Genomic DNA, 15309 nt, shown 5'->3' on the forward strand with positions numbered 1-15309 from the left:
CAGAAAACAAGATTATTTTTCTCACCCCATTGGCAGATTATTTATCTTATTTTAAGCAAAAACTCTCTTCATTTTGAGTTATTTTTCCCAAAACAAGACAATTACTTTTGCTTGTCTAGTAAATACTTCTTGTTTTAAGAATTTTTAGATGTTTGGACGAGAAACAAGACAAAAATACTGAGTAAGAGGAGCATTTTTTGCAGAGTGCAGCGTCTGTATCGTGCATCTCATGGCCATAGCCGACAATACACTATAAGGGTTAAAATTATCAATTTTTCTTTCATGCCAGAAATCATTAGGATATTAAGATCATGTTCCATGAAGATATGTAGTAAATGTCCTACTGTAAATAAATCATAAATGTATTATTAGTAGTAATTGGACAACTTTTAAAGGAGATTTCCTCAATATTAGATTTTTTTGCACCCTCAGATTGTCAAATATTGTCCTAAGAAACCGCACATCAATGAGAGATGATTTATTCAGATTATTCTATACATCTCAATCGTCCCTTATGACTGGTTTTGTGCTTCAGGGTCATATTTGATCAAATTAATCAAAATGATTCACTCAAAAGGGATAAAAATCATTCCGAGATAAGCCCTATTCGGACGGTAATTGTTTCTCGTGGGGTCGTGAGGTATTTTCATCATTTGCAGCGGCGAGTCTGTGATTTTATTGCCGTCCGAATCCAGAATGTCAGAGTTTTTCTCCCACCACCTGCGTACACAGCAAAACTGCTCTTCTTATTTAGTAATTTTGTCTCGTTTCCAGTCCAAATATCCAAATATTTTTAAATCAAGATGCATTTACTAGATAAGTAAAATGGCATGAGATATACAGTGAGAAAATAAGTATTTGAACACTCTGCTATTTGGCAAGTTCTCCCCTTAGAAATCATGGAGGGTCTGAAATTGTCATCGTAGATCCACTGAGAGAGACATAATCTAAAAAAAAAAAAATCCAGAAATCAGAATGTATGATTTTTTCCTATTTATTTGTGTGATACAGCTGCTAATAAGTATTTGAACACCTTAGAAAATCAATGTTAATATTTGGTCCAGTAGCCTTTGTTTGAGCTCAAGCGTTTGCTGTAGTTCTTCAGCAGGTTTGCTCTGCAGGAGGGATTCTGGCCCACTCCTCCACACAGATCTCCTCTAGATCCGTCAGTTTTCTGGCCCACTCCTCCACACAGATCTCCTCTAGATCCGTCAGGTTTCTGGCCCACTTCTCCACACAGATCTCCTCTAGATCCGTCAGGTTTCTGGCCCACTCCTCCACACAGATCTCCTCTAGATCCGTCAGGTTTCTGGCCCACTCCTCCACACAGATCTCCTCTAGATCCATCAGGTTTCTGGCCCACTCCTCCACACAGATCTCCTCTAGATCCGTCAGGTTTCTGGCCCACTCCTCCACACAGATCTCCTCTAGATCCGTCAGGTTTCTGGCCCACTCCTCCACACAGATCTCCTCTAGATCCGTCAGGTATCTGGCCCACTCCTCCACACAGATCTCCTCTAGATCCGTCAGGTTTCTGGCCCACTCCTCCACACAGATCTCCTCTAGATCCGTCAGGTTTCTGGCCCACTCCTCCACACAGATCTCCTCTAGATCCGTCAGGTTTCTGGCCCACTCCTCCACACAGATCTCCTCTAGATCCGTCAGGTTTCTGGCCCACTCCTCCACACAGATCTTCTCTAGATCCGTCAGGTTTCTGGCCCACTCCTCCACACAGATCTCCTCTAGATCCGTCAGGTTTCTGGCCCACTCCTCCACACAGATCTCCTCTAGATCCGTCAGGTTTCTGGCCCACTCCTCCACACAGATCTCCTCTAGATCCGTCAGGTTTCTGGCCCACTCCTCCACACAGATCTCCTCTAGATCCGTCAGGTATCTGGCCCACTCCTCCACACAGATCTCCTCTAGATCCGTCAGGTTTCTGGCCCACTCCTCCACACAGATCTCCTCTAGATCCGTCAGGTTTCTGGCCCACTCCTCCACACAGATCTCCTCTAGATCCGTCAGGTTTCTGGCCCACTCCTCCACACAGATCTTCTCTAGAGCCGTCAGGTTTCTGGCCCACTCCTCCACACAGATCTTCTCTAGAGCCGTCAGGTTTCTGGCCCACTCCTCCACACAGATCTCCTCTAGATCCGTCAGGTTTCTGGCCCACTCCTCCACACAGATCTTCTCTAGAGCCGTCAGGTTTCTGGCCCACTCCTCCACACAGATCTCCTCTAGATCCGTCAGGTATCTGGCCCACTCCTCCACACAGATCTCCTCTAGATCCGTCAGGTTTCTGGCCCACTCCTCCACACAGATCTCCTCTAGATCCGTCAGGATTCTGGCCCACTCCTCCACACAGATCTCCTCTAGATCCGTCAGGATTCTGGCCCACTCCTCCACACAGATCTTCTCTAGATCCGTCAGGATTCTGGCCCACTCCTCCACACAGATCTCCTCTAGATCCGTCAGGTTTCTGGCCCACTCCTCCACACAGATCTCCTCTAGATCCGTCAGGTATCTGGCCCACTCCTCCACACAGATCTCCTCTAGATCCGTCAGGTTTCTGGCCCACTCCTCCACACAGATCTCCTCTAGATCCGTCAGGTTTCTGGCCCACTCCTCCACACAGATCTCCTCTAGATCCGTCAGGTTTCTGGCCCACTCCTCCACACAGATCTTCTCTAGAGCCGTCAGGTTTCTGGCCCACTCCTCCACACAGATCTTCTCTAGAGCCGTCAGGTTTCTGGCCCACTCCTCCACACAGATCTCCTCTAGATCCGTCAGGTTTCTGGCCCACTCCTCCACACAGATCTTCTCTAGAGCCGTCAGGTTTCTGGCCCACTCCTCCACACAGATCTCCTCTAGATCCGTCAGGTATCTGGCCCACTCCTCCACACAGATCTCCTCTAGATCCGTCAGGTTTCTGGCCCACTCCTCCACACAGATCTCCTCTAGATCCGTCAGGATTCTGGCCCACTCCTCCACACAGATCTCCTCTAGATCCGTCAGGATTCTGGCCCACTCCTCCACACAGATCTTCTCTAGATCCGTCAGGATTCTGGCCCACTCCTCCACACAGATCTCCTCTAGATCCGCCAGGTTTCTGGCCCACTCCTCCACATAGATCTCCTCTAGATCCGTCAGGTTTCTGGCCCACTCCTCCACACAGATCTCCTCTAGATCCGTCAGGTTTCTGGCCCACTCCTCCACACAGATCTCCTCTAGATCCGTCAGGTTTCTGGCCCACTCCTCCACACAGATCTCCTCTAGATCCGTCAGGTTTCTGGCCCACTTCTCCACACAGATCTCCTCTAGATCCGTCAGGTTTCTGGCCCACTCCTCCACACAGATCTCCTCTAGATCCGTCAGGTTTCTGGCCCACTCCTCCACACAGATCTCCTCTAGATCCGTCAGGTTTCTGGCCCACTCCTCCACACAGATCTTCTCTAGAGCCGTCAGGTTTCTGGCCCACTCCTCCACACAGATCTTCTCTAGATCCGTCAGGTTTCTGGCCCACTCCTCCACACAGATCTCCTCTAGATCCGTCAGGTTTCTGGCCCACTTCTCCACACAGATCTCCTCTAGATCCGTCAGGTTTCTGGCCCACTCCTCCACACAGATCTCCTCTAGATCCGTCAGGTTTCTGGCCCACTCCTCCACACAGATCTCCTCTAGATCCGTCAGGTTTCTGGCCCACTCCTCCACACAGATCTCCTCTAGATCCGTCAGGTATCTGGCCCACTCCTCCACACAGATCTCCTCTAGATCCGTCAGGTTTCTGGCCCACTCCTCCACACAGATCTCCTCTAGATCCGTCAGGATTCTGGCCCACTCCTCCACACAGATCTCCTCTAGATCCGTCAGGATTCTGGCCCACTCCTCCACACAGATCTTCTCTAGATCCGTCAGGATTCTGGCCCACTCCTCCACACAGATCTCCTCTAGATCCGCCAGGTTTCTGGCCCACTCCTCCACACAGATCTCCTCTAGATCCATCAGGTTTCTGGCCCACTCCTCCACACAGATCTTCTCTAGATCCGTCAGGTTTCTGGCCCACTCCTCCACACAGATCTCCTCTAGATCCGTCAGGTTTCTGGCCCACTTCTCCACACAGATCTCCTCTAGATCCGTCAGGTTTCTGGCCCACTCCTCCACACAGATCTCCTCTAGATCCGTCAGGTTTCTGGCCCACTCCTCCACACAGATCTCCTCTAGATCTGTCAGGTTTCTGGCCCACTCCTCCACACAGATCTCCTCTAGATCCGTCAGGTTTCTGGCCCACTCCTCCACACAGATCTCCTCTAGATCCGTCAGGTTTCTGGCCCACTCCTCCACACAGATCTCCTCTAGATCCGTCAGGTTTCTGGCCCAATCCTCCACACAGATCTCCTCTAGATCCGTCAGGTTTCTGGCCCACTCCTCCACACAGATCTCCTCTAGATCCGTCAGGTTTCTGGCCCACTCCTCCACACAGATCTCCTCTAGATCCGTCAGGTATCTGGCCCACTCCTCCACACAGATCTCCTCTAGATCCGTCAGGTATCTGGCCCACTCCTCCACACAGATCTCCTCTAGACCCGTCAGGTTTCTGGCCCACTCCTCCACACAGATCTCCTCTAGACCCGTCAGGTTTCTGGCCCACTCCTCCACACAGATCTCCTCTAGACCCGTCAGGTTTCTGGCCCACTCCTCCACACAGATCTCCTCTAGATCCGTCAGGTTTCTGGCCCACTCCTCCACACAGATCTCCTCTAGATCCGTCAGGTTTCTGGCCCACTCCTCCACACAGATCTCCTCTAGATCCGTCAGGATTCTGGCCCACTCCTCCACACAGATCTTCTCTAGATCCGTCAGGATTCTGGCCCACTCCTCCACACAGATCTCCTCTAGATCCGCCAGGTTTCTGGCCCACTCCTCCACACAGATCTTCTCTAGATCCGTCAGGATTCTGGCCCACTCCTCCACACAGATCTCCTCTAGATCCGCCAGGTTTCTGGCCTGTCGCTGAGAAACACGGAGTTTGAGCTCCTCCAAAGATCCTCTATTGGGTTTAGGTCTGCAGACTGGCTAGGCCACGCCAGAACCTTGATATGCTTCTGACAGAGCCACTCCTTGGTTATCCTGGCTGTGCTTCGGGTCATTGTCATGTTGGAAGACCCAGCCTCGACCCATCTTCAATGCTATAACTGAGGGAATGAGGTTGTGCCCCAAAATCTCGCAATACATGGTCATGCTCTCCTTAATACATTTTGGTCTCATCTGACCACATGACTTTCTCCCATGACTCCTCTGGATCATCCAAATGGTCATTGGCAAACTTCAGACGGGCCTGGACATGTGCTGGTTTTAAGGGGAACCTTCCGTGCCATGCATGATTTCAAACCATGACCATGTCTTAGTGTTTTACCAACAGTAACCTTGGAAACAGTGGTCCCAGCTCTTTTCAGGTCATTGCCCAGCTCCTCCGTGTAGTTCTGGGCTGATTTCTCACCTTAGGATCATTGAGACCCACGAGGTAAGATCTGGCATGGAGCCCCAGTCTGAGGGAGATTGACAGTCATGTTTAGCTTCTTCCATTTTCTAATGATTGCTCCAACAGTGGACCTTTTTTCACCGAGCTGCTTGGCCATTTCCCCGGAGCCCTTTCCAGCCGTGTGGAGGTGTATGAGTGTGTCTCTCGTGTCTTTGGACAGCTCTTTGGTCTCGGCCATGTTAGTAGTTGGACTCTTGCTGATTGTATGGGGTGGACAGGTGTCTTTATCAGCTAACAACCTCAAGCAGGAGCATCTAATGTAGGATAATAAATGGAGTGGAGGTGGACATTTTAAAGGCAGACTAACAGGTCGCTGAGGGTCAGAATTCTGGCTGATAGACAGGTGTTCAAAGAAAAAATACTCTTATTTCTGTTTGGGACGAAAACAATAAACAAGATTTCAATCAGAAACAAGATTATTTTTCTCACCCCATTGGCAGATCATTTTCCCTGTTTTAAGAAAAAAACACTTCATTTTGATTTTATTTTCAACAAAACAAGAAAATATATGTTATGTCGTTTAACTTATCTAGTAAATGCATCTTCATTTAAGAATTGTTAGATATTTAGACTGGAAACAAGACAAAAATACTGAGTAAGAAGAGCATTTTTTGCAGTGTAAAAATCCCCGGCCGAATTACCTCCTGTTTTTAGACAAACACAAGGTTGTGGTGATTTAATTGCTGATCGAATCCACATCTCTGAGGTTAAGAAGAGATCGCTTCAAAATTCACTGTTTATATCAGTTTTGACCCCTGCGGAGCACCGTATCGCTGTAATTTGGATGCATTTTAAAGATCTATAGCCTACACTTTTATTATTAAAATGCTGGAAAGTATTTACAATAATAATCTTTCATCACGGCTCAAAAGAGAAAGAGAGGAAAAACATGTAAACATTTGAAACAAGCCGTTATTATGGCAGTAATTAATAATATATTGGTTAAATTTGCAGCATTGTATTAACTTATTTCCACATTTTTAAAATTACATCTTCCTTTTTAAACGGGAGATTTAAATTACTAATAATTTCGTATTATTAAATTAAATATGATTTTATTCTTATTATTCCAAGCATATGACATTTTTTCAGCAGACGATTATTCGACTGACCAAGTGAACCGCTCAAAAAAAAGAGAAGATTTTATGATGCTGTTCACTTTATTTAAGCACTTCATCTCGATTTAACACCATTATAACAGGTTTCTGCATCAAATGTGGTTGTTTCATGTTATGTTGACTTAAAACGGCCACTCTTTGACATATATTGATGTTTTTGTTTTGAAATAACACGTTTCAATGAAGTAACTCAAACAAACAGGACTTTCACTTCCCATCAAGCTTTGCAAAGAAGCTGAATTCGGAGAGTAAATGTTTAAATGAAGTGCTATTTTATGCATTTTTAACAAGATGAGAAAACACTTTTTATTAATGTTTAATGTTCTGTTCTGTTGGTATGTAAAAGTGTGTGTTACGTTAGTGTTTTTCTTTAGAGGTTGAAGTGTAGAGCGTGTGCTTGGGGTGAAGATCTGCTAATAATAATTAAAGTTGTTTTAAAATGAAAAACATCTACTTTGGGAAAGCCATGGCTTCTGGCTAGCCAATAAGATTCTGTAAATGGTTTTCTTGTTAGATAACATTAGTAATTTTGTAATTACTTGTTATGGTTCATGTTTGATATTAATTTTGAATAATTTTACTTGATAGTTTTGGACAAAATTAAGAATGTTAACCTGATTCAGCTAAATGGCGCTGAATTAACCTGATGTAAAAAACGCAAGTTTACTGAAACAAACAGTTAATTAAAGGGCTCATATAATGGTTCATGCACTTTTACAAGCTGATTGTAAGGAAATGTGTTGGCAGTGCCTGTACACAACCATCCCATAATGATAAAAATCCATCAAGTGTTTTTTTTTAAATCTCCTTGTTTTCCCGTCTCAAATCGAGCAGTTCGATGTGTGATGTCACACAAGCCCCGCCCATGACTGTTGATTGACAGCAGTTTCACCTCAGACCCGCCCTGAGCGAGCTCACCATTGTTGATACGCTGGAGCAGAATGGCGTCTCAGCGATTGTGGTGTTCTGTTCTTGGGTGTAATAATGAACACAGCAGCCATTCTGATGTTCCTAAATCCGTCCCGCTGAAGACGCAGTGGCTGAGTTTTGTTTTCGTCAATGCTTTTATGTTTGCGCGAACCGCGAAGCATTTCTCACCAGACTGCTTTATAATCGATGGTCAGTAAAAAGCAGGTTTTGCTAAGAAGCTGCTCCTGAATAAAGGATCTGTACCAGCTCTTCATGTTCCTGCTGCCCCTCCTGAAGAAGTGAGTGCAGTTTGAAACACTTCACGATGAATTGGGCTAAAGTGCGTAAGTTACATTACGGCATGCTTTCTATGTATGGCGTTCTCATAATCCCCCGTTTATAGTAAACAACACGTTATGGTTATTGTGTTATTACAAATTGTGTACGCTGGATTTAAAGTTAACGTGGACGTGGTAACACTAAGCCTAATTATGTAGATGGTTTATAATGGTGTCTGTTACTGTCTAAATAAATCGTGTTGTAACAGTTATTACACTGCATAGATAACGTTACGCATCACTGACAAACCGACATTAACAGAAAAAAAGTTTTCATTGGCATTAGGTGTAACATCAATCTGTCAATGAACTAACGTATAAATCAGTAAACATGTAGCATTCGCGCTAACATTACCCTGCCAGTACATAAAGACAGATCAAAGTGACATTACGTTAACCAACCATTCAGAAACGTCCTGCTTAGCCTTAAATGTCGAATTTCGTTGGAGCTGTGATCTTGTCCCGGTCCGACTCCGGTTCAGATTGACAAAGTTGCACAGCAAAATACTAATGAGAATTTTAAATCAAAGTATATTGCAAAGTTTTCATTGAGGGTGCGTTCACACTTGTAGTTTGGTTAGTTTGATCCGGACCAAAAAACAAAACATAGTCCTGGTCCGCTTAGCGTTCACACTGGCATTTTTAACAGCGAACCTAAAGTTAGCGAACCAAAGGCTCAGGGAGACGCTCACAACCTGATAGGTCGGCTTATATGACGTATATCTCGCTTACCGAATATTCAAAACAATGCTGTGTGCGGATTACACGCGGGCATTTTATGCGTGTACATATCGCATTATTTTTTACCAGAGAACTCAGGAAGACCTCATGAAGAACTCATGAAGAGCTCATGAAATGCTCAAAACATTCAAAACAACGCTGTGTGCCTGATTAAACGCCATCATTTTATGCGTGTACATGTGGTATTATCTTTCATGAACTCATGAAGAGCTCATAAAATGTTCAAAACATTCAAAACCGCTCCAGGATTTCCTCCGTTGTGCAGAACACAGACGGCCGTTCTGTCGTCTGTGCCGACTAATAATGGGCAACACCGGTGCTCTGATGAGAAGAGCCAGGTTTGCTTTTTGTGTGTTTTTTCTAGCATTTTTGAAACATGCTCGTCTGACCAAATATTGATGAGGCTCTTACTCGCTGCTCTACGTTTGTCCTCTAACGTTAACGTTACTCATTCTGGATACACCGATCTTTCCGCGTCGTCCAATCAGCTGACTATGTGTCGCATCTTGTGACATCACGTCCTGTTTTTGGTTCGTCTACATGTCTTTGGTCCGTGTTGCGTTCATATATCAGTCGAACCGCACCAGAGCTGGTTTAGAAGCGGACCGAGACTCGTCTCTTTAGCGCTCTCGGTCCGCTTGTTTGGTGCGCTCCAGGGTTCGGATGGCAGCGTTCACATGTGTTCAAATGAACCGCACTAAGCGAGCAATCGCACCAGGGTTCGTTTTAATCCAACCAAACATGACAAGTGTGAATGCACCCTTAGACACTAAAGAATCATATTAACTTGTACAAAAATGGCATTATATATGACCCCTTTAAATTCAACATAAACCAGTTACGTGGAAAAAATTAAGTAAATCCAACTTATAATTTTTTTGAGTGTGTTCCCAGGTTCGGATCACAAAACTCGCTCCTCCACCGGGAATAAATCGCCATCTGAATGCACGAGTTTATCACTCTCAGTTAAATGAGATGCAGGACGCACTTTTACTCTAAAGCTAAATCTCAGTCAGGTTTGGATGCATATCTTCATTATTCATGTTGTAATAATAGTGTCCCAGAAACATGATTTACAACTAATAATATTAATGCACGACGCACAAATGAAAACTCACTATTTTAGCACCAATCAGACACTATTATAGTTCCCAACTGCTGATAATAATCATAAGTGTGTGTTGATGATCAGATCCTCATCTGAGAATGATTAGTGAAGGATCATGTGACACTGAAGACTGGAGTAATGATGATTATGATCACAGGAATAAATCACACTTTACTATATATTCACACAGAATGGAAGCCTGTATCCGACACCAAATATAAAAATAAAAGGAGTAATTGCGACTTTTTATCTCAGAATTCATAATTGTGACGTTATATCACACAATTGTGAGAAAAAAGATAAAATGTGGCAATTACACTTTTTCTTTATTTTATTTAGTGGCGGAAACGGGCTTCCATAACACAGAGAACAGCTGATTTACACTGGAGGAATATTTACAATCAAATAAATTCAGCTTTGATTACAGGAATAAAGTAAATGTTTTAATATTTTAATAATATATTGTGATTTCTGATCAGATAAACGAGCCGGAGAGGCTCTTCCAGAAACTGATGGTCTCGTGTGCAGATGGCAGATGTGGCTTCTCTGAGCTTAAACTCATCCAGCGGGGTCACACATCTGATGATGAACACCTCAATATTTCCTGAACCGCATTGGGAGCAAATCCTAATCCCAAACTTCCCATCTGCTGGTGCCATCAGAGCTAAACGAGCACAAAACTGCACGAAATCTGGGACAGATCCGGCAGCAAAGGTCATTGCACATCCATCCAGCACATCCATCCAGAGCCTCCAGCCGTTCATTTCAATGCAGACATGATGCATTTCATCTCATACAACATGCATTTGCAAATAAAAAATGCACCAATGCAAAATAAAGAATCCCAATCCGGGGATGTAATGGTGGGACTCACTGCCCTACTTTCAGTGCTGGATTAAACATCACAATATGGAGTTGATAACCACGCTCAGTAATACTGTACACTATTACTGTATAAAACACACTGCTTTAGGAACCACTTATATATTACTGACCTCACACACTTCTGCATGAAAGAACACCTAGATGCATAAACTTAGCCACTATGCTAAGACTGTGTCTCAAGCACTAATTTACACAACTGACAATTAGTCAAAATCTAATCTTACTTTTCTAATTTTCTAATAAATTAGTATAAAGTATATAAAGTTTATAAAGTATTTTATAGTAATACTTTTCCGATCTACCATTTTATGTAACTGATTTTAAAAAGGTTTATGCAACCGCCCCGTCAGGTGTGAGTGACAATAAAACCTGAGAACATAAGCTTTAATATTAATTATGTGTGACTTACGTGAAGACGAAGAAAAGTGTGGATGAAGTGACCAGCAGAGCGGCGGCAGAGGACACGGGGATGTAAGCGGTGCTCCTGCGCATCCTGCATCACACACACTCATCACACACACACAACCTTCACAACACACATCTCAGATCAGTGTGTAATCCCTCAGTGTGTCTTTCTGTCAGCTTAGACTATTTATGCTGAGTGGGCGGGGCATGAGGGGCAGTGGATGTGGCTTAGAGGACAGTACAGGGGCTGAGTGGGTGTGGCTTAGAGAGGACAGTACAGGGGCTGATGAGTGGGCGTGGCTTAGAGAGGGCAGTACAGGGGCTGATGAGTGGGCGTGGCTTAGAGAGGACCGTACAGGGGCTGATGAGTGGGCGTGGCTTAGAGAGGACCGTACAGGGGCTGATGAGTGGGCGTGGCTTAGAGAGGACAGTACAGGGGCTGATGAGTGGGCGTGGCTTAGAGAGGACCGTACAGGGGCTGAGTGGGTGTGGCTTAGAGAGGACAGTACAGGGGCTGATGAGTGGGTGTGGCTTAGAGAGGACAGTACAGGGGCTGATGAGTGGGTGTGGCTTAGAGAGGACAGTACAGGGGCTGATGAGTGGGTGTGGCTTAGAGAGGGCAGTACAGGGGCTGATGAGTGGGTGTGGCTTAGAGAGGACAGTACAGGGGCTGATGAGTGGGTGTGGCTTAGAGGGCAGTACAGGGGCTGATGAGTGGCTGTGGCTTAGAGAGGGCAGTACAGGGGCTGATGAGTGGGTGTGGCTTAGAGAGGGCAGTACAGGGGCTGATGAGTGGGTGTGGCTTAGAGAGGACAGTACAGGGGCTGATTAGTGGGTGTGGCTTAGAGGGCAGTACAGGGGCTGATGAGTGGGTGTGGCTTAGAGAGGGCAGTACAGGGGCTGAGTGGGCGGGGCATGAGGGGCAGTGGGTGTGGCTAACAGTGCAACAGCTTGTTTCTTGTGCACAGAATTAAACTGGCAACACATTGCTGTAATCATTAATACTTCATAAAATGTTAATATTAATCAAAAAATTTATTTGTTTACACAAAATATAATTATTTATTTATTTATTTATTTTAATAAATGTATTTTATTAAAATGCATTTATTTTCAACAAAACAAATTATTTTCAATACATTCATAAAACACTTTCATTTGAGAAGTTAAACAAACTCTGATATGATAATTGCTTTTTATAGTTTTGTGTGATAATCTGAAGAATAATACAATAATAAAGTCGTTCACCGGCGCCATCTGCTGGTGCAGTGACATAAACACACGCCACTAATCCTGCAATACTCGCCGCACACGAGTCAAGTGAAGACATAGCAAATAAAACAAGTCTTTATATGACAAGGAAACGTTTCAAAACATTATAATTATATATGCATTATGCTTCAGATGCAACATCCGTAAACATTAATAATTCCATACATTTTTCAACATTATAAAGGCAACACAACTGCTGTGTAAACATAGAAACATATTCTTGCATTAGTGTTTATGAAGGAATAAAACTCAGCTGTTATGAAAGGTAAATATAAGAGCTTTTTAACCTCAGGTTAAAGGTGATTTGGGGAGCAGAACAGGAAGTGTCAAGGGCTAAAGTGTCCAGGGCTAAAGTGACCTTGGCTAAAGTGTCCAGGGCTAAAGTGTCCAGGGCTACGGTGTCCTGGGCTAAAGTGTCCTGGGCTAAAGTGTCCAGGGCTAAAGTGACCTGGGTTAAAGGTGATTTGGGGAGCAGAACAGGAAGTGTCCAGGGCTAAAGTGACCTGGGCTAAAGTGTCCAGGGCTAAAGTGTCCAGGGCTACGGTGTCCTGGGCTAAAGTGTCCAGGGCTAAAGTGACCTGGGCTAAAGTGTCCAGGGCTAAAGTGTCCAGGGCTACGGTGTCCCGGGCTAAAGTGTCCAGGGCTAAAGTGACCTGGGCTAAAGTGACCTGGATTGAAGGCGATTTGGGGAGCAGAACAGGAATTGTCCAGGGCTAAAGTGACCTGGGCTAAAGTGACCTGGGTTAAAGTTTCCAGGGCTAAAGTGACCTGGGCTAAAGTGTCTAGGGCTAAAGTGACCTGGGTTAAAGGCGATTAGGGAAGCAGAACAGGAAGTGTCCAGGGCTAAAGTGACCTGGGCTTAAGTGTCCAGGGCTAAAGTGACCTGGGTTGAAGGCGATTTGGGGAGCAGAACAGGAATTGTCCAGGGCTAAAGTGACCTGGGCTAAAGTGTCCAGGGCTAAAGTGACCTGGGTTAAAGTTTCCAGGGCTAAAGTGACCTGGGCTAAAGTGTCCAGGGCTAAAGTGACCTGGGTTAAAGGCGATTAGGGAAGCAGAACAGGAAGTGTCCAGGGCTAAAGTGACCTGGGCTAAAGTGTCCAGGGCAAAAGTTTCCAGGGCTAATGTGACCTGAGCTAAAGTGTCCAGGGCTAAAGTGATCTGGGCTAAAGGGGATTTGGGGAGCAGAACAGGAAGTGTCCAGGGCTAAAGTGACCTGGGCTAAAGTGTCCAGGGCTAAAGTGACCTGGGCTAAAGTGTCCAGGGCTAAAGTTTCCAGGGCTAAAGTGACCTCGGCTAAAGTGACCTGGGCTAAAGCGTCCAGGGCTAAAGTGACCTGGGCTAAAGTGTCCAGGGTTAAAGTGTCCAGGGCTAAAATGACCTGGGCTAAAGTATCCTGGGTTAAAGTGACCTGGGTTAAAGTATCCTGGGTTAAAGTGTCCTGGGCTTCTGAACTTGGGTGAGTTGGCCAATGTGAAGGAGGTCCGGCTCTCAGCATCTCTGCTCATCTGTGGCACTGACGGCCAGCTGCAGATCACACAACACATCAGTGCATTTAACAGAATATAAGTCCTGTTTTTAATCATTCTGTAAACGTGTCAATGCCATATTGACCCAGTGCCACTTATAGTCAGGTGTGACTTATGGTCTGGAAAATATGGAAGATAAAATAAGAACATTTAAGAAAAGTTAACGTTGAAAAATCCTCAAATATGATTATCCTCATATTTAAAAATTTGTTGTTTTAAGACCCAGCTAATATTATAAAAAGTATAAAATACAAAATATTCCATTTCTATAATACAACATCATTGCATGATTTTATACTCACTGTTTAGACACTTATAGATTTAGATTTTAGATGTATTTATTTATCTTAATCAATTGCTTTTTTTTTTCATATTAAATTTCATTATTATTTGAATTAACTTGTATTTATTTTACTAATTTTTTATTTTTGTTATTATTACTTTTATTTATTAGTGTACTATTATATATTCATTTGTTATTAATCTTGTACTATTATTATTTATTTGTTATTTATTTATGTACTATTATTATTTGTTATTTATTTATGTAATATTATTATTTATTATCTATTTATTTATGTACTATTAACTATTAGTTTTTTATGTATGTACTATTATTTATTTATTTCTGTACTATAATTCTTTATTTATGTACTATTATTGTTTATTTATGTTACTTATTTTTATTAATTAATTTATTCTATTCTAATTTATTTATTTAAATCATGTTCTATTTAATTAGTTTCTAGTTACTTTTTTACTCATTATTATACTGAACTATTAAATGTATATTTATTACATCAAGATTCATTTATTAATTTTAATCAAATGCGTTTACCAAATCTTTTTACTTTAACCAAATGTACTTATTTTAGGCATGTTTATTATTTATTAAAAACATTTTTTTGGGGTGCAATTAAATCTTTACTTAAATCATTTTTCCTTATTTTTAGATCATATTTATTATCAATTGAAATATTTGTTTTCATTGTACTGAACTGTTGTACTGATGAACTATTATTATTTATGTGTTTTAGTTAATTATTTTAATCAGATGTTATTTATTCTAATCAAATTTGTTTACTTAAATCATGTTTTTTTATGTTTCTGCTTACTTAAATTTTTTATTTTTTATTTTTATTCTAATGAAATTAATTTCTTCAGTCTAAGAGTCATTTCTCTTGTAGTTCTCCCGTGGGCAGGAATAATCCGTACCTCAGTCTCTGTGCTGAGGAATAGGACAGGATCCGGTTCCTCCAGCTGGTGGCGCTGCGGAGTAACAGCGGGTCGAGCTCCGCCTCACTGAGCGCCAGAAGGACGTCGTTGTCCAGTTTAGAAGGGGAAGAACTGGACAAAATAAAGGCAATAGAATTAATAAAAGAGCTGCACTGCAAAAAATGCTCTTCTTATTTAGCATTTTTGTCTTGTTTCCAGTCCAAACATCTAAATATGCTTAAATTAAGATGCA

The 15309-nt window shown here is 43.1% G+C and overlaps 2 protein-coding genes across 3 annotated transcripts in view; both read right to left on the reverse strand.

The window, feature by feature from the left end:
• The window catches only part of zdhhc8a (zinc finger DHHC-type palmitoyltransferase 8a), a 46025-nt gene extending 33988 nt beyond the window's left edge, over window positions 1-12037 (reverse strand). The window contains exon 1 of the mRNA XM_067432703.1: window positions 11048-12037. Within this exon, the coding sequence (XP_067288804.1) occupies window positions 11048-11130 (83 nt within the window). The 5' untranslated portion in view covers window positions 11131-12037. The remainder of the gene's footprint in view (window positions 1-11047) is intronic.
• A 59-nt stretch (window positions 12038-12096) lies between these two features.
• The window catches only part of LOC137061970 (ankyrin repeat and LEM domain-containing protein 2), a 30447-nt gene continuing 27234 nt past the window's right edge, over window positions 12097-15309 (reverse strand). For both annotated transcript variants that reach the window (XM_067432702.1, XM_067432701.1), the window contains exons 11-12: window positions 15057-15188; window positions 12097-13839 (exon numbers count right to left, since the gene is read on the reverse strand). In XM_067432702.1, coding sequence (XP_067288803.1) covers window positions 13479-13839; window positions 15057-15188 — 493 coding nt within the window. In that variant the 3' untranslated portion in view covers window positions 12097-13478. The remainder of the gene's footprint in view (window positions 13840-15056; window positions 15189-15309) is intronic.

The sequence above is a fragment of the Pseudorasbora parva genome, chromosome 23, assembly GCF_024679245.1.
Source record: "Pseudorasbora parva isolate DD20220531a chromosome 23, ASM2467924v1, whole genome shotgun sequence".
In the NCBI taxonomy this organism is placed as follows: Eukaryota; Metazoa; Chordata; class Actinopteri; order Cypriniformes; family Gobionidae; genus Pseudorasbora; species Pseudorasbora parva.